Raw genomic sequence first — 20436 nt, 5'->3', positions numbered from 1 at the left:
TTCAGTTGACCGGTTCACACGCCGTGTATTTGACATGTTTTTTTTTTTGCACATTTTACGTGCAAAAAAAGACATTAAAAAATCGCTTGATTACACTTGATTTTGCGTGTTTGGGGGATTTGTGTGTGTGGGAGGCCTCGTGCTCGCCGCTGATTCTTCAAAACAGCTGATAAGCGGCTATGAAGTATCAGCGGCGCCCGTGCACACTCCGCTCTGCCACACACACACGGGAAAAGTCTTAAAGGGGTCGTCCAGGAAAACATGGCGCCGCACCTGTCCTCAGGTCGTGGTATTACAGCTCTGTCCTATTCACTTCAATGGAGGTGAACTGCAATACCAGACACGACCTGAGGACAGGTGTGGCGCTGTGTCTCCAATCCGGACACCCCTTGTGTCCTGAGATGACCCGATGGGGGAGGCGGGTGTCAGAGCCACCCACCGCCATCACTGCAGACAGAACCACACAACTACGGCATGAGGGCAGGGCTTGTCCTGAGTGCACTGTCTCTTGTTATGGACAGATTTATAGTCACATGAACCCCGTCTGTTGAACCGGTAACCTAGGTCCGATCACATGACAGAGGGGGATCACCAAAAACCCTGTGCACCCTCAGCCCGTCCATTCAGCCCTTTCCTGGTTATATCTGCGTCTGGGAAAGCTGGGTGACCACCATTACCCCTCATACTGGAGTATTTAGGGATGTGACTAATGAACCTCTCACACTCCAGTAGGAGGGATAATGGTGGTCACCCAGCTTTCCCAGACCCCTGAATGGTAAATCTCTCTAGTTGTACTGAGACTGTTTGGGAATGTGACTAATGAACCTCTCACACTCCAGTAGAAGGGGTAATGGTGGTCACCCAGCTTTCCCAGACCCCTGAACGGTAAATCTCTCTAGTTGTGCTGAGACTGGGAATGTGACTAATGGACCTCTCAGTCTCAGCACAACTAGAGAGATTTATCGTTCAGGGGTCTGGGAAAGCTGGGTGACCACCATTACTCCTACTGGAGTGTGTTTGGGGATGTGACTAATGAACCTCTCAAACTCCAGTAGAAGGAGTAATGGTGGTCACCCAGTTTTCCCAGACCCCTGAACGATAAATCTCTCTAGTTGTGCTGAGACTGAGAGGTTCATTAGTCACATCCCCAAACAGTCTCAGCACAACTAGAGATTTATCGTTCAGGGCTTTCCCAGTACAGTTTCATACAAGCGGGGGGTGTCCTTCATACAAGGGGGGGGGGCGTCGGGGCGGGGGGCCGTTCGGGGGGTGGGCGTCGTGTGGGGGGGCCCGTCGGGGGTCACGAGAGCGGGGGTCTGTGAGATAGAGAGTGGGACATGTAGAGACACAGACCTTACCTGCAGTGCAGCTGGTCTTCAAGATGGCTCCTGCTCTCTCCCTGCAAACAGCTGCTCTGCTCTGTGTGACTCTGACCTGCGTCTGCGCAGTACAGAGCCATAGAGCAAAGTCAATGGAACGGCTCCCATTCATTGACTCCTATGCACTGTAGCTGCCGTATTCCATCTCTGTATGTGTCGTTAATCGACACATACAGAGATGAAAAACAAAATGGCAGCCCCCATAGTGAAGTAAAAGTTAGAAAAAAGAAAAAAGTAAAACACAAACACACACATAAATAAAAGATTTTATAATAAAACATTAAATGCAAATTGATATCAAATTATTTTTTTTCGTGACACTCGTCCTTTAAGGACCTCTTGCTCTCCCAATTGCTGACACAGATTGCAAGACCAGGTCTACTGTCCCATGAGAAACCACCTGCTTTGGTATTTTAGTACCTTTGGTAAATAGTATTCATGGAAAAAGTTATATATGTCCTGAGGCCAATAGAGTTCTTGTTACCCAAAGTGATGACTACGGGAAAAAAAGGAAACTATAAGGGTAATGCAAAATGCTTTGGGCCTTATCCTTGAGCACCACTGAGGATCAAAGACATTAGAGACATGGAGCTCCTCTACTGCCTTTAATTGTTATGCCGTCATAGATAATTTAAATATAGGGTGAACCAAAAGTCAGGTTCCACCTAAATATCTCTGATGTTGACCATGCATGTATTTCCTATGTTATGCCCACGGTCGCTGACCGCCGGCACGTCCCACTGGCAGCCGCGACCGCAGGACTGTATCTTCATGTCAGTGTCTCCCTCCTCAGAGACATCGACACACACGGCTGCAGTGCACTCCTGTGTTCTGTAGGCCCTTAAGGCCGGGAGCGCGCACACCTGTCTAAAGTTTGCCAATCCACCCAGTAACACCCATAACTAAAAAGGGCTCTGCCCTTCCTCTCCTTGCCTGAGCGTTCTTTGTCTTCCTGTGTTCGTCTATGAAGAAGAGCAGTGTTGTAGATTCCTAAATGAGATACATTTCTAACCAGAACACATTTCCTACAAAGGTCCAGCATAAGTCAATCTTATATGACTTAATGGCTTGATCCTGATGGTTGAATTAGAAGTTTGTGATTCAGATGTTTACAGAAAGTTTTAAGATACATCTTTAATCCACCAAGAAAACTCTTGGGTGTAGCATTATATATGTAATAAATGTATCTAGCATTATGTTTAGTTGTGTAGACCGACTGCTTTACATTAATCAATAGCAAAAGGCTAAGCGCTAAATCTATTAGATGGGTCAAACACTGTTGAGGGAGGACCCCCATAAAAAATAAAGATGGTCTCCCACCTTATCATCTGTTTTTGTTCTCTAACTTTTCTTCTTTCTAAGGTGTTGTAATGGTGGGGGTAGGGAAACAGACAAGTGAGCCCTAATCTACCCGCCACTCAGTCCCTGCCTACTTGCAACGACCCGCCCTAGGCGACGGGGTACAACTGGGCGACGGTCCCTACGCTCAGCACGACAGACAAACAGACAAGGGTACACAAAGCTAAGGGAAATGGGGCAGTTGCCCACGGCAACACCGTGAGCAACAAGAGTGGTGAACGAACCGAGTCAAACCAGGAGTGTACGAGGTACCAAACGCAGAGCAGGAGAGTAGTCAGTAAGCCAGGGTCAGTATGAAGCAGGGTCAAATAGTTCAGAAGCTGCAGCAGGGCCAGGAAACCACACGAGAAGAATCACAAGCAAGGAGGAACAGGAAAGGCAGGTATAAATAGACAGAGGGCGGGAGCTAGCTCCGTCTGGCCAGGCTGTGATAGGCTCTCCCACTCCTAAGCCTGCCATCCTGAGTGGTGGAAGATGGAGTCAGTCTCACAGACATAGAAGCAGGTGCAGACTGATTACGTATGGGCGTATACACAGAAGCTGTGCCTGGCAGATCCTTTACAGGTGTATTCAAGGATCACTATTAGGGTATGTGCACACACGCTAATTACGTCCGTAATTGACGGACGTATTTCGGCCGCAAGTACCGGACCGAACACAGTGCAGGGAGCCGGGCTCCTAGCATCATACTTATGTACAATGCTAGGAGTCCCTTGCCTCTCTGCAGGACAACTGTCCCGTACTGTAATAATGTTTTCAGTACGGGACAGCAGTTCCACGGAGAGGCAGGGACTCCTAGCGTCGTACATAACTATGATGCTAGGAGCCCGGCTCCCTGCACTGTGTTCGGTCCGAAACTTGCGGCCGAAATACGTCCGTCAATTACGGACGTAATTGGTGTGTGTGCACATACCCTTACACCTCCCCTCAGTGTTAAAATAACTGTAATTGTTCTATGTTGTAAAAAGGGCTGAAGAGTTTGGAACATTTCAGTAATGGGCTAATGAACGGAGAACAATTAGTCTACCCAATGTCCATTTTTAAGAAAAAGTCGTTATATTGGAATAAATATAACAGTGGAGGTGCTACCCAGATCTACGTTGAGTACTCTAGTTATTATTTTCCTCTAGTATAGGCTACAAATTTGAGCAGATAACTGATAGGCTTCATAATTTTTCTTACAGGCTATGTGTTCCTTTGGACTGGACTCAAATTCTTTTTATTTGTATATATGTATATATATATATAACAATGTTTTAGATAATTTTAAGCAACATTTCAACTGACGTTCATTAAATTTTTTTCTTTTCTTTTTTCACTATTTAAGATACAGCTTCTATGTTTCCTGTATAAATAGAAGCTGTATTGTTCTGTCAAACATGATTCCATCGGTTCTTCTGGTCCTGCGTGTGTATGACACACGGGATCCACCTAATAATGATCACATCTAAATAACTTAGATATGATCGTTATTAAATTGATCCTGTGTGTCAGACACACGAAGGACCAGCTTTCAGCCGAGCTGTCAGTTCAGCTGAATTGACGGAAACGGTTTTGACAGAACGATACACCTTCTATGTATACAGGAAACATAGAAGCTGTATCTTAAAATGTTAATTTTTTTTCCATAAAATTGATTTTAAAAGTTGAATAAAAACACTGTATACATTCATTTGATAAAAACAAAATGCTTACATAGGGGTACATAGCCTTTAAATACGTAATACTTCTCTAAATTCTCCATCACTTGATTTCATAGTAACTGGATGTGCAGGTCCTTCACTTGTCATGATATGTGATATGGTCACTTGGTCCTAGATAAAAGGGTTTTCCCAGGATTTAAAAAATTATAAATTTGGCCTCAAAATTGGGAAACAACAAATTCTGCAATATACCCACCAATTCCGCTCCAGTTCCCGGCCACTGGCCTCATGTGCCTCCTGCACCTACTGTATTTAAAGTGATGGAGAGTCACCACTGCGATTGGCTACCATAGTCACCTGATGTGCCTTCACTATGAACGGGGGGGGGGGGTAAATCAACCGAAACAAACCGAAGTTTTAGTGTTTACCCAGAAACACTGCATAAATCGGATTTCCAGGATAGGAAAGAAGTCTTTACAGGAAAAAGCACCACTCTTATTCATGGGCCGATCCTGGTATTACAACTCAGCCTCACGGATTTGAATAAGGATGAGCTGCAATACCAGACACTGCCCATGTACAAGAGTTGCGCTGTTTCTGGAAAAACAACAGACTTTTTTTTTTTACCAATTCCGGACAACCCCTTTCAATATACCTTTGGGATAGTGTTCATATTTAACGCCTCAAAATTTTCGGCATATTGGATCAAGACACCTATATGGACCCTTGCAATGTGTCTCTTTTCTCAATCAAATAGCAATAATAAAAGAATAAACGTAAAAAAGATCATGTGCATTTTATGCAACAACTTTATTTGAGCCAAAATGCAGTTACAATAGAGATTGTCCACTTAGATCCATACATGTTTTACATAATATGCGTATAAGTAATAATTACATCATTTGTGCTTGTAGTCTGCCAAGAGTCCAACAAATCAATGCACTAGGTAGTAGATAACAATGTCTAGAATACTCTTGGTAAGTGTTAAAAACAAATTCTTTCAATGCCTTCTTATCAGCTAAAATTCATGAATATAGATACATGTATTATAAAATAACAGAAACCCGATTCACAGGCCATATACAACTAGCAGTCCATAATCAATGGACAATATTAAAAACCGTATCCTTCACGAAAATACACCAGATGGCTTTTAAGCCTGTAGAACCCCGGATAGGTATCTTGATTTTTCTCATACACAATAGGATTATATAACTAGATCAGACATATCAATATCCAATTCTGAGAATCAACAATAACAATGTATTGTATCGATTACAGTAAAAAATACAGTTTTATTTAGCATACGGTTACAATTCAGTGATCAACCGTGAAATATATTCAAGGAACAAAAGGGCATTACATAGGGTAGTAGTAGTTGTAGTCAGGGTTGAGTGCATGGTGATGTGCAATGACATACACTCACCTTCCAGTATTGTGCTAGGACAGGCACGACACTATCAACTATAGGTTTTTATAACTTATTAATGCAACTTTAGCTTCCTTCCAGCTCGGTAAAGAGAGACATGTGGACTCTTAATGGTAAAACGGGAGGTAGCATGGGCAAGGGCGCTGTAGCAAGTAAAAGAGGCAATCCACCCTATCCGTTTCATAGTCTTCCTGATCCCTTCATCAGGTGTCATGTCATGGATCACAGAGGTCAGTAAAATCCTGCAATCTGTTGTATCTGTCATCCGTTTCTTATTCTTACTGATTCCTTCATCAGGTGTCATTATCATGGATCACAGAGATCAGTACAATCCTGCAATCTATTGTATCTATTATCCGTTTCATTACTTTACCGATCCTTTTATCAGGTGTCATTGTCTTGGATCACAGAGATCACTATAATCCTGCAATCTGTTGTATCTGTAATCCGTTTCTTAGGCTGTGCTCACAGCGCCGTCACTTTCTGTTGAGGGGTTCCGTCTGAGGTTTCCGTCGGGTTAACCCCTCAGCGGAAAGGCAAACGGAAACCTCATCTTCCGTTTCCCTCTCCATTGAACTTAATTGTGACGGAAACCTAGCTGATGATTTCCGTCTGTCACCGTTGTGATAGGGTTCCGTCGTTTTGACGGAATCAATAGCGCAGTCGACTGCGCTATCTGTCCCATCATGAACAACTGAACCCTGTCATAACGGTGACAGACGGAAACCATTAGCTAGATTTCCGTCACCATTGATATCAATGGTGAGGGAAAGGGAAGTTTAGGTTTCCATTTGCCTTTCCGTTGAGGGGTTAATCTGACGGAAAACTCAGACGGTACCCCTCAACGGAAGGGCAACGGTGATGAGAAGAGGCCCTTAGTCTTACTGATCCCTTGATCAAGTGTCATTGTCATGGATCACAGAGATCAGTACAATCCTACTATCTGTTGTATTTATCGTCCATTTCATAGTCTTACCGATCCCTTCATCAGGTATCATTGTTATGGATCGCAGAGATCAGTACAATCCTGCAATCTGTTGTAGCTGTCATTGACATGGGCATACCAAGAATGCAAATGTGCCCCTGCTACCTCAACACAAGTCAACAGTTCACTGCTGACCAGTTTACATGGCATCAGTCATCTACATAGTGGAGATCACCAATTTGTAGGCTCTAAGTCCAGATTCATAGTTAAACGTTCCTTTAGTTACCTGCCCTAGCCCTGTATCTAAAAACCCTGGCCAAGGCAGAATGGCTTGTTTGTGCCCTTCCTGGCATTGAGCATCCGGGACACACATCCCTCCAGCTCTACCTCCCCAAACTACACCCCGTTCTGAGGCGAAACTAATAAAATCACAGTCCATGAATTTATTAGGAAGCAGTGACCTCACTTCTCAATATATTCATGGGGTCCTAATTCTTAACGAATACATGGGGTAAGTTTCCTGTCAAGCTATGACGTGTATTGTGTTAGCATAACCTATGTATATTTATATTCCCTGTAGAGTGAACTATACTGTAGATTGTAAACATTTACCACAGTAACTTGGTCCTCATTTCACACTCACACGCACAAAGAAGGTCACAACTACTCTACACGGTGTGACGAAGATATCTGTACAAGCTACTGATATATTGGTAACAGTGCAAGACGTCACCGCCCCCCCCCATCTAAAATATCACATGAAGAATATAAAAAAATATCTTATGGTAAAGTTGATAGTTTCTATGCACAAATATAGTTGATGATTATCATAATTATAGTATGGAGTCCTCTTCTTGTAGAAATCCCATTATCATTTGTTTTTAGAGCACAATACATTGGTTGGAACACATTGAAGACTTCACGTGATGATGGAATCCAAAAATTACAACAAAGGTTTTAACTTTTGCACAGTGTTACTATAACATATGGCTACAGTACAGCATATATACCTCATGTCACTCTTAAGTTATATTGCAAGAATACATGTCCAAACCATAGGATCATGCCCAAAACTGCATAAAACAGAAAATCAACAACAAATGCATATCTGTCAAGAAAGATGTAGCATGCAGGGTTTGGGTTGAACAATACCGTTGTTAATACAGTGAAATGTGTAATTTTTTTGCCACATATTAAAACATCTAGGTTTACAAAATGTGCTTACAGTTATACACACAAACACGGTCATTTTATACACTAGAGATCTTCACCAGTTCCTAAATGTATCAGAATAGCACGATCCACCATCTGCATTTGCGTCAACTCTAGAAGAAACTGTTTGGCAGTCTCTTACGTTTATACCATATCATTCCTACTGGAAATATATCTTTTCAAGCTGTCCATGGTCATTGGGGTGGAACATGTTCTTCTCTATTACTGTTAAATCTGATTGGCAAAAGATGTTGGCCCTGGTTGGTTGTATCGAGCTTGGTTATAGTTTTGCTGGCCAGGTCCACCTGGTTGTCCGAAGTTGGGTTGCTGTCCAAATCCTCCTTGCGGTTGTTGTTGTTGTTGTTGGTTAAATGGTGGAGTTGGTCCATAGGTATCTTGGTTGTATCCAGCTTGGTTTAACGACTGGCTACCAGACTGTTTTTCCATTGGCTCTGGAGGATATCTTTGCCCTGAAGCATGCCAGCCCGTCTCCTTGAAGACAAACCAGATGTTTCCAGCCCAAAGAATAAAGTTTAGAAAACCAAAGACCTAGATGCAAAATCAAAAAATGGTGTAAGTAAAGATGAATCTGAATAGTGAATACACAGTTTTATCAGTTATCGTTGTACTTTGTGTAATTGTGTAGCTATGTTTAGCAGGATTTATCTGGACATTGTACTTGATATAGCAGAGTCAGAAACACCAGATATAAAACGTTGAGATTTCCAATGTTATCTCGATTGCTGTGACTAGGCAATCTGAAGGGCCACACTGCTATACTTACAAATCCATTTGAAAAATCTAGTAGATTAAAGTAGACCCCTTTAGACGTCTCTAGTGACATGTCTATTATAGTAAATACTTATATACCATATAAAATAAAAATTGTGGAACATATTTTCTTAGAACTCTGCATTGTGCCATTCCTCTGTTATTCCTCCTAGAAATGTATTAATAAATTGACAACTGGGTGTTTCCATTTCTCTTGTCAAAGGGGTGTGGCCCTACACAGTCTCACTATCAGGACTGATTGGACCGTATCAGTCTGTGTAGAGACACACCCCCAACTGGTAACACCCAGCTGTCAATTTTATAAATTTCTAAGAGGAATAACAGAGGAATGGCACAAAGCAGAAATCTAAGAAAAGATGCTCCAGAAGTGTTGTTTCATGGGGAATATGAAAAATTTGCTAAAACGGTTATATCAGGAGAGGTGGCAGGTCCTCTGTGAACTTTTAAAAGTATTGTGGGCAATAGCAGTAAATTAGATCAGTATTACTGTGTGTGATCACCTACTGATGTTCAATGTTTCTTGAGAAAGGGTTTGGCTTTGTGGGTATGTTGGTGGACCCCAACATGGACATGCAACTGCAGATATTCACAATTTGACTAGCATCGAAAGAGAACAGTTTACTCAAGGTATCTGGATAATTGAGGACAAGGAGGACAGAGTTACATTGCAATAGTTCATGTAGGCAGAACAGCAGTGTGCGCAGGGCAGTGCCAGGAAGGAGCCATGTTTGCTGCCCTAAAGTCTCTTGCCATGCGGGATGTACAACCCAAGAGACTTTAGGTTACCAACGTGTGACAGGATCCTGAGCGGTGAGATGAAGATCTAGCCATGGAAGATCTTGTCACGTCAGTTTTATTTTACAGATTTTGAGATACCGTTTGAAAAGAAGGGGGTCCCTCACATATGATTCCCAGTTTTAAATATAGATATATTAAATTGATGCAACAGATGAAAGAAGTGCGGCTGGATGGTGTACAAACTTGATATACTGTAGGACAGTTGTGGTAATTCCCATATAGCCGATAATCCTAAAATTAAATTGCTGAAAAGTCTGTGTGTACGTGAGCCATTTGTGTTTTATTATTCAGATATTTGCATTTACTATAGAGCTATGGTCAAATACTTCATATACAAGACGCATGAAGAACACTGCATAGACCTTTACCCCTATGATATGGGTTGTAGCTACACCTTCCTTCAAAGATCCTGTTCGCTGTGTGGCTGGGTTCACACGACCTATTTTCAGGCGTAAACGAGGCGTATTATGCCTCGATTTACGCCTGAAAATACGACCTGTAATTTACGCGTCGTCGTTTGACAGCTGTCAAACGACGACGCGTAAAATGACTGCCTCGTCAAAAGAAGTGCAGGACACTTCTTTGGACGTAATTTCAGCCGTTTTTCATTGAATTCAATGAAGAACAGCTCTAAATTACGGCCGTCAATGACGCCTCGCATAATGCGGGGAGGAGCAATTACGTCTGAAATTACGGAGCTGTTTTCTCCTGAAAACAGCTCCATAATTTCAGACGTAAATGCAGTTCATGTGTGCACATACCCTCCTAGTTCTTTATCTAGATACCCTAGACAAGATAGAGCAACTTCGGCTTTTTGTATTAGCTGGAGATATATGAGCCAAATAACTTTCAGATTCTCACTTAAGATGATCAATCCAATCTGTGATCTTCTATAGACACATTCGCACTTGCATGACATCTACTTATTCAACGGGTCTGAATTTCCTATCCATTTTTGCAGCATGGAGATTTGGTTACTGAGCTGCAGGGCTGTTGACTTGATCATGCCTAGCTAGTTTTATATGGATGAAAGAATAACGCATAATTTTTTCCTTTGCTTTGTACAGGACATTGTGAAATACAGAATGACTTGATAATGGCATCCTGACTCTTCACACCGAGATAATGCTTGAATTGCAATAACCTGGGTTGAACATATTAAAAATGGAGTTCACTGCAGAAAATTTATATATTCTCTGTCTACAGTTAGAAAACGGGTATAAAAAAAGACCATTTCTCATCATGTAGTGGAGCCAAGTTGGCATTGGCATGGAATGGTCCATGAAACCAGAAACTTGGACACTTTTTTTATAGGTTAAAGTCTTAAGTACAGTCCTATTTTAATGACCCTTTAATAAATAATTCTGTAGATGAAGGACCATTACTTGGTGTTGCCACTGTTGCTCCCACTGCCCTAGAACGTTTCATCTCAGCAAGATATTGTCCCAATATAATACAGCATTTATCGGCTTTGTGGCGTCCTATGGAGACGGGGTGCAGTGTCACCTTTCAAGTTAAAATTGAATTTGGCGATAAATGAAGATGTGAGTGACTTTCTCATATATTATTCATCTCCCTGGTACATCTGTCACACGGGTGGCATTTATATTCAAATTATTGAGTGTCACAAGAAAATGCAATCTTAAATGCTTTGTAGATTGCATTTCAGGACTGTATGTGTTCTGGTGGGATTGTAATTAGGTAACCTTGACACCGTGTGATTTATTATGCCTCAGACCGTCTCCTCTAATCGGCTGGGGAGTCGACTTCCATTCCCATAAATACTGTATAAAATTTACAACATGAAATGTATTGTATATACAGAGAAAGATTAAGGAGAAGACCACCAAAAATTGCAGTGAAACATTTAGAGAGGTGGTCCTCTTAAAAATGAGGGTCAATACACAAAATGGATAAAAGTATTGGGACACACCTCTTAATTATTGAATTCAGGTCTTTCATTCAGTCCTATTGCTGCAGGTGTATAAATTCCAGCACCTCGCCATGCAGTCCCGCTGACCTGACGAATTTAGGTCTCAGCACAAGATACAGCTGCTCTGTATACAAGATACAAAGCAGCTATATCTGCAATATTTTCTCCACTTTTAGCTTTTTTTCGAGAACATTAAGACTTGGCCCTTGGTACCAACTTTTGCCAAAATGTAATTATCTTACTTGACCTTTTAATTCCTAGAATCTGTATCCACAGTTCACGGTAACTCTTGGAGAATTTCTGCATTGATTGGTTTAAGAAACAAAGACCACAGCATCCTCCCCAGTCCTCCTGTCATGTGAAACCACTTACCACTGATGTATTTAGACTTGACATAACAGGACTACGCAGCGCCATACACTTGTTGGAAGGCTGTTTACAAGCGGATATCAGTAACAGAACTTCATCAGGATCTGTCGCCACCTTAACATCGGAAAGTCCTTTGGCCCAGGAAGATGAGCTGACCAGCCACATGAACGAGAATACCACAGTAACAATGAAATCCTGGTAAAAACAGAAACATAAAACACAATGAAAAATATACACAAAACATATTTAAAAAATAACTAGGTTTACATGCACTCCTGTGTGACTCCACATGGTAATATTGCTATGATCAAGTACATCTGTCAATTGTCCACAAATGTATTACTCTTAATTCTGTAATTATTCTTTAATAAAAAAAATATCCTGTTGTTTTGTGTTTACAGATTCTTTGGAGACCTATGTGTCTCCATGGTAACAGACTACAAACAAATCCTGTGCAGTCTGACCCTGCAATCTTACTCGCTTTCATCTCAACACTGCTTCATGCTAACATGTATTTGGTAGAGGACAGAAGGAAGTATTACTGCAGGATCAGACTATACAGAATTTGTTTGTAGTCTATAAGTATGGAGACGCATAGGTCTGCGTATGAGCTGTAGGCAAAAAAACGGTAGGATATTTTGATCAAGACTATTTGCAAAGTTACTTTCTTTCTTTATTTTTAGATACTTTAGAGCAATAAAAGATGTACACAGCCTTTAAGGCAGATCTTTGCCCTTACTGAGGAACATTTGGCCCAGTTAATGTACAGCAGTTATATGATAACCCTTAATTACTCTCTGTTAATATTATTTGTTGTTTTGATCATCATATTATCATTGTAATGGAAGTCAGCTTCTCGTGCTTTTTATTGCTGGTGAGCTTGTGGTGGGCTAGTGCTTATACAATATCTAATCTGCTGAGCTGCAGTGTAAAGCATGGGGAAGCAAAAGAACATCAACCTGAGACTGTGATGAGGCAGTAGGTGAATCTTAAATTCCATGTAAGTACAGTACATAAGCTGCAGCCACTGAATGCAGATCCAGTCAAATTGGCAGCGTTGGCGGACAAATTTCTTATCTATAGTCAGTTTTAAGTGTATGTGACCTGTTTTTTGTTTTCTGAAATGTCAGGAGATACAATACGTAAATAGCCTTGATTAGTAAAATTTGAGTACATTTTTTGTATAATATAAACGTGGGATTTGTCTTTGTATTTCACAACATTGGCAACTAGTTAGCGACTCGTCCATTCACGGACGGGCATACTGTACCATCTGAATACATGCCAAGCAACTTGGTGTAATGATGTTATGTGGCGCCTCTGCCACTTTACAAGCTTCAATGATAAATGGCTTGTGCTGTCTTCCTGTTGTGAGTGATATTCATGTAGAAATCATTATCTGCGCTCAAGGGTCTCCCAGTTACCTTCTTGACACAGCTGGGGTGCAGCGGAGAGACAGAAAATTGCTATTCTTAGGAACACCCGATCTGAAGTCATTATAAGAACACATAAAAACGCAGTGTACTGCTCTGAATGAGCAAAGAATATCATTACCAAGTACTAAAATGTATTGACATAAGTAGGAATGTATTTCCCGTTCCTTACATAACATCAAGCGCATCAGTCCCTGTCCCCAATAGTGCTTATATGATCATTTCCCTATCTTAGACCCTCATTAGGGCCAATTTCATAGAATTTAGAGTGGTTATCTAATGAATCATTTTTATAGAAAAAGTCCAGAAATGCTGTTAATAGCTGTTTTAAATTAACTTGCAGTGTTTCTAGCAAATAAAAATAACGTTCTCATCTTGTTTTGCTTCCGTTTCCCCCTTGGTGCTGCTGCTAATCTGTGCTGCTGGGGAAGGGGCTCTGCGTAGAATCAGTCTACTTCGCTTCTCTTGCAGCTGACAATATACAGTAGTTAGGGATGGCCATATATTGGATATTGAATATTGCCTTGTGCGGTACCTTTTGTTGGCGCCCCTCTTCCCCAAACGGTGTTTGTTATACAGTGCAAAGTACCATACAGTGTCATATGTTTGTCAAATAACATTTTTATATAGTTGCCTAAATCTATATAGTGCCACCACCACCACCATACAATGCAAAAATAACATACTAAACACTGCCTAAGCAGAACTACCATACAATGCGTAAGTAATTACAGACAACAATTTAATAACAGTGCTATACAATTAATATTAAGATTTATGGTGGGCACAAATGCCCCTGAGGCACCCTCTTCAGTAAGGACTGGCTGATGCACCCTGTGGGCGAAATTTACACAGGTATTGGCATGCAATCCGCTGTGGAATCCACACAAGAATTCCACTGTGTGAACATTGTCAATTTTTTTATGATCTGTACAATGAATATGATATTTAATGTTGGGACGACTCCATTGGGATGTTTTTGGAGTACCCAGAAGAAACCCACAAAAAAATGTCGAGTGAATACAACTCTTTGCAGATGTTGCATTTCGTCAGATCCAAACCCCAGACCGGCAGCGCTGCAAGGCAACAGTGCTCACCACCGAGCCACCATGAACACCATTCTTAAACAGGCAGATGCTGGATTATTAAATATTCTGGATTACTGGACTTTCACAGAAAAGTATAACAATTTACTTGTAAAGTTAGAGTACCTCCGTGAAGACAGAGGAAAAATCCAATGCTAACATACAATACAACATGTTACTACCCCTTTATCTTCAGATACCAGATGAAATGAATTTGACTGAATTTTATGTTTTTTGTTAAATTGACTGTTAAAGCATATGCAATATTGCCAACAATCCCCATTTTCTTTGGACTGTCCCACTAACTGGACCTCAAAAGAGGTGGGGTTTATTCATTTACATTAAAGTTGGCTTTTCACTGTAGTTTTGAGGGCATTTCCAGGGTCGGGCTTAAAATTTCCGGCAATTTGGGACTCAAATGTTGGTGATTATGGCGTATGTCTACATTTAAGCAACATTTCACAGTTTACATACAGATAATTTGAAAAAAGTTGAGTAACTTTGTAAATACATTGCATCACTTATTATGTACTGATCCTGAGTTACAGTCTGTATTCGAGTTCAGAGCTGCATTCACAATTCTACCACCTTAGATGAAATCTGACAGCATTCCTTGCTGCACAGAGTTTGTGCTGGTGATTGGGGAAGTGTAGCCTTTACATCAGGCGGTGTACAGTTATTGGATGTTGGATGTTGGATAAAACTGTCCTCTGCATTATAGAAGCTTAGATAAGATGTAAGGGGTGTGTCTGACAAAATGCCTGCTGACTGTTTCCAACAAAGACCAGCAGAATTATAAATACAGCTCTGGACTACAATACAGGCGATAATTAATGCAATGCATTTACAATGTTTTTCTACTTTTTACATAGTTTATATCCTTATAAAAACTATAAGATGATGTTCAAAAGTGGAAATATCCTTCACAGTGGAAGAACTTGCCTTGATGTTGTAAAGGCTTCCAACCTAAACCCACTGAACCGCTAAACTATCTAAGGTATCATCATACCAACTGTAGTTGTCTTCTCAGATTCAGTATCCTTTCTTCAACATGATAAAATAAATGACATATTTATCCACTAGATCTGATATTTGCTGCAGTTCACACCACTAACAGATTATTTAGTCACTGTGCCAGGCGATCTAAACCCCACTGACATCTGAGTGAAATCAGACAAGAGATCTACTTAAAGGTTATGGAAACATTTGAGATGGAAAAAAATATTTTTATATATGTTAGTGGTTACCAGGAGTTTAAAAAGTTGCACTAAGTTTAAGGCTGCAATGATATTCAGTTTACAAGTTGCTCTAACAAGTATTACATGTTGGATGTTAGTTCTGTGAGTCCAGGTTGCTGCTGCCTTCACTAGCTCTCATGTTTTAGCACAGCTCCATTACTGTACTGCTTTCTTCTTCTACAGCTCTCCTCCCTATGAACAGCTTATGAGTGATATTTTCTACCTTGTGCTGACTGAGACACTGATGCTGAGGAGTGTGTGATTTCCCCCTCCCTTCCCCTGCAGAGTGTCCATGGGTTCTCTCTTTTCTTTATACACTTATAGCCTGTGTGATTCATCCACTCCCCCACGCAGACTGCCATGTGTGCTCTCCTCCCTACCTTCACTCTGATTCTGACAGCCTGCATGATCTCTCCCCCCTCCCGATGCAGACTGATGTGTGTTCTCTCCTCCCTATCTACATTCTCTGATTCAGTACAGCCTGTGTGATCTTCCCTCCCTGATGATTTGGATGCTTTCCTCCTTTCCACACTCTGATCTGCTGTGTACATCCTCCTCCCCCTCCCTGTCCCTGTTGCTATCTCTATTAATGAGGGAAAGGAAGGGGGAGAGCAGAGAGAGTCAACACCGCAAGGAGCAGAAAGCTGTCGAATGTATGTCAGAAACCGCAGGATAACTAGCTGGGTATGCACAGGAGTTACACAGACTCCACAGCACAGAAAATTGTACATAAATTAATTTATCATAAAAAAAGTTAACAACTTACTCATATGCACCTTGCTTCCTAATGCAGTACTTTTGTGAGATCATATCTCACTCCCCTGTTGCCGAACGTATTGTGTCAAATAGTCGACAAAACTTCTGGCAATGGGCGAGTGAGATATCATCTCACCAAAGCTCTGCATTGGGAAGCAAGATGTATATTGAAAAGTTATAGCTTTTGGATGATAAATTAATTTATGTACAATTTTTCGTGCCTGGAAAGTCTCTTTAATTTAGCATTTGGGAAGCAAATGAACAAAAAAAATAAATTCAGTGCAAAAGTGTCTTTTTATAGATACAGTTTTCTCTTCCTGAATGACCTTTTGCTAAGGTCTGGTACAAAATGATAACCTTTAAAACAAATAACACAAAATACTTTTACTTTGCATTCTTTTGATGTCTTTTTTATCTTTACGAATACCTGTTTACATGGCAAATACTGATGTGTACTGCAAATTCAAAAAGATAATGCAAAATAAAAATGTCACCTTATATAAATACATTACATCCCCTTTCCCTCTTAAAGGGTAATTAACTTTCATAGTGACATATCAGAAGTTTTGATCAGTGGGGGTCCGACCACTGAGACCCCCCATCGATTGCTAAAATGAAGCGGCAGAAGCGCTCGGTGAGCACTGTGCTGTTTCATTTCTGAATGTCTTTCCTCGGAAAGCCGAGAAAGTGGTGTACCGGCTCATAGATTTTCTATTGAGCCCGTTCCATTCAGCTTTTTCTTACATATATTCATTTCTGCATGACAAACTATATAGCTGCCATTATGAATCCTACAGTCACCCAGCTTTCCAAAACCTATTAATGAAAACGAATACAAATGGAGATTCCCCACTTGAATTATTTAGTGGGCAGTGTTTAAAACGGTGCATGGTTTTAAAAGCCCATTTTCCAATACTTATTAGGGGCATTCTGCGTTAATATTCAGGATCTCCAGTAACCGGAGGAGAGAAAGTCTTCAAAGAGCATCTCTCACTCTGGAGGACCCAGCATGTCCGTGCATTACACAAACAGGCTATTGATGCTAATAAATACTGTGTAATGCTTCACTTCCCCTAAGATGGCGCTGTAGAGGAATTGAACATTTGCTGCCGGGTTTTCTGCATCTTACAGCTGATTGCTACATTGTCCAGCAACGGTAGGCCCTGTGATTGGTTTACTTTTGTGGGACCAGTCTAACAAAAAAGTGGACAACCGCTTTAAAGACGCCCTAATAAAGAACTTTTTGTCTACACCATTTAAAAAGCAGTATCTTGAATGTGTCTAGGCCAAAACTTAGTAACAAAGCTCACGCCTTGCCGATGATAACATTGACTCTCAATACTCTTGTACTCACATTGAGATGAACTGTTAGAAGTATATTCGCATTCACTACCAGCACCTACTCTCCCAGCTGCCAAGTAGGGAAAGTTGAAGGTCAGGACCTAGTGATGGACTGTGAATTTTTGGATTGTTCTTTTTCTTTAAGAACCTGCTGGGGGTAAGGATCTTCCAAAAAAATGAAAAATCCTTAATAGGGCCCTTAACCATTGCAAATCATTCATAGCACTTCTGTCCTGTTTTGACCACTTCAGCCACCAGGACCAAGGGCGTACATACGAAAAAAGTAGACTATGGAGCTGCCAAGGGACCCTTTACGAGAGGAGGCTCATCCCATTTACTACTAATTGGTGAGAAAATGTGCAGGACACCCCCTCTTCAGAGACACTGCATTGGGAATTGGCCCAATGGCCATGGAAAGTTGATGTGTGTGGGGTGGGGAGGACAAACAACAAGCCGTCGTACCCTTCGAGGAATCCCATTGTGATCTTTGCTATGGGGCCTCCACTTTTCTATGTATGCACTGACCAGGACTCCGTTGCGATTATATCTTCTGTGCTCCCATTAGCTATTGTAGCACCCATTCATTTCAATAGAGAGATTAGTATATATGACGACGGTAGATCTGTAACCTGCACTGACACATGGTGGTCCATCTGAATTGCACAGTCAGATCTGCAGCGCAAGAAATACGATGGCAATTACCAGCTGTCTCCGCAAGCAACAGACAATAGAGAACAATGCAAACGACAACCACTGGATAGATTAACAAATATTCCAGAAATTCTCACTGGTAATTAAAGGCTTTGTTTCCAACTACTAAAATAAATCTTCCCCTGAACATTTAATGTATCCCTAGAACAATGTTTGTTTAAAGAAGGACATTTTACTTGTATGTTCCATGATAATAGGGAGCGATAATTACAGTTTACAGACCAGAGGAATACAGGCATGAATGTCATTGCCGAAGACAGCCAATTAGACAATACAGCGTCTGGTGTCCCAACATAGCTTTATGTTACGTACCTAACTTTATATCTGTTTGAAGACCTGAATCTTATTGAATAATGCCATGAAAATGACGCTATGGAACCAGGAGTCAATCAGCTGTCAATGATGATTAGTTGCTTATTGTCGTAGTAATGGTTATGGTTGCAGTTCCTACTATAAATAAGGTAAAAGTAAAGTTTGGAATTATAGACACTTTGTATGTATTGTTTCCTTATTGTTTTTTGCGGGCGCCAAATTTGTTAGAAATTGCACCGGAAAACTGGCGTAAATTATAGCAGAAACCTAGATTTCACTCTGTGGGGCAGAGCAAGGTGTAGGGATGCACCGGGCCACGCACCTTGCCTCCCAAGATCGGACTACTCCCCCATCAGACAATTTAAAAAAAAGTATGCTCACTTCATCGCTCCTCTTTTTCTCTTCGGGTCCCTCAGTGTAATGAGGCTCATACAAGGTCCTAACGCCGGGTAGCGTCAGGACAATTTTTGTGATGCAGCACTGATGACGTGCTCAGCGTCAGGGCCTTGTATGAGCCGCAGCATGCTGAGGGAGTCTAAGGGGATGCGAAGGGCAGTAGCAAAGAGGAGCAGTGAGGTAAGTATACTGCGTTCACCTCTTAATAAAAGTGTGGCATCTTAGGCCTCATGCCTCTTCAGTTTTTTTCTTCAGGGTGCTATCCGTTTTTTTAACGGATAGCACACCCTGACACATTCATTTCAATGGGGCCATGCGCACTTCCGTTGTTTTAACGGAACCGTGTGGCCGTTCCGTCAAAAATAGGACAGGTCCTACACCTGTCCGTATTTGGCGGAACAGTCTCGGCCTTTTCATTGATTTGGTCCGTGAAACAACGGACTGCACACGGAAGGCATCCGTGTGCGGTCCGTGTTTCACGGATCCGCCATTAGCGGCTGTACAACGGTCGACGGATGTGTGCATGAGGCCTTACGAATTGTTTATTAAGACAGGCGTATGAAACGCCAGTCTAAAAGGCTTTGTAAACCTTTAACATCGTTTTTTGTTTAAATAGAATTGTCCATCAGTGTGATTGGTGCAACTTCCTAAATACATTTTATGAAAACTTATTTTTACTTTTTGAGATAGAGCTGGTTTGTATCCTGTATACAGAGCAGCTGTATCTTGCGCTGAATCCTCTGTCAGGTCAGTGGGACTGACAGGTTCAGTGTCAGCGGGTCCTGCAGGTCCTGAAAGGAGTACGTAGCTTTTAATTATGGTCCCCCATAGAGTTAAATTATACATTTCTGTCTACCGGCAGCCACCACTAGGGGGAGCTTAGGAGCTTACAGAAGACAGATTTATTATTTTCAATGGGAGCTGTACACATTTATCTTTAGTAGGCAAGCAGACAGAATTTTTTCTATTACTCTCTGGCTTTGTGAAGGGAAGCAGAGAACGGAGCTCCAACCCTTATGTAGAGTATATTATGAAATATATTATAAAAAACTATAGGCATACTTTAATTCATTTACTAGAGTACCGCTTAAATAGTAACGAATATAATTTCATTATTTTATATATTCCTTAAATAACCTGCAGGTCAAGACTAATATTCATATTTATTGCCTTTCAGTAGATTCCAGGCTACTAGTGATTGTAGGGCACTGATAGAATACAAGCTGCCATAGTCAGCAGCCAATATTCTGCTGAAGGGTCTACAGGTCTAAAGGGCACATATCCAATAATAACGTTATATAAGGCCAGTTTTATATTTTACATTT

The 20436-nt window shown here is 41.2% G+C and overlaps 1 protein-coding gene across 2 annotated transcripts in view; it reads right to left on the bottom strand.

Annotated features, from left to right (window-relative positions):
* Positions 1 to 6605: 6605 nt before the first annotated feature.
* Positions 6606 to 20436, bottom strand: part of SYNPR (synaptoporin) — a 137154-nt gene continuing 123323 nt past the window's right edge. For both annotated transcript variants that reach the window (XM_075833975.1, XM_075833977.1), the window contains 2 exons: positions 11843 to 12034; positions 6606 to 8496 (listed from right to left, as the gene is read on the bottom strand). In XM_075833975.1, the coding sequence (XP_075690090.1) occupies positions 8176 to 8496; positions 11843 to 12034 (513 nt within the window). In that variant the 3' untranslated portion in view covers positions 6606 to 8175. The remainder of the gene's footprint in view (positions 8497 to 11842; positions 12035 to 20436) is intronic.

The sequence above is a fragment of the Rhinoderma darwinii genome, chromosome 7, assembly GCF_050947455.1.
Source record: "Rhinoderma darwinii isolate aRhiDar2 chromosome 7, aRhiDar2.hap1, whole genome shotgun sequence".
Taxonomy (NCBI): Eukaryota; Metazoa; Chordata; class Amphibia; order Anura; family Rhinodermatidae; genus Rhinoderma; species Rhinoderma darwinii.
Note: the sequence above shows the minus strand (reverse complement) of the source record. Positions and strands in the feature narration are given on the sequence as shown.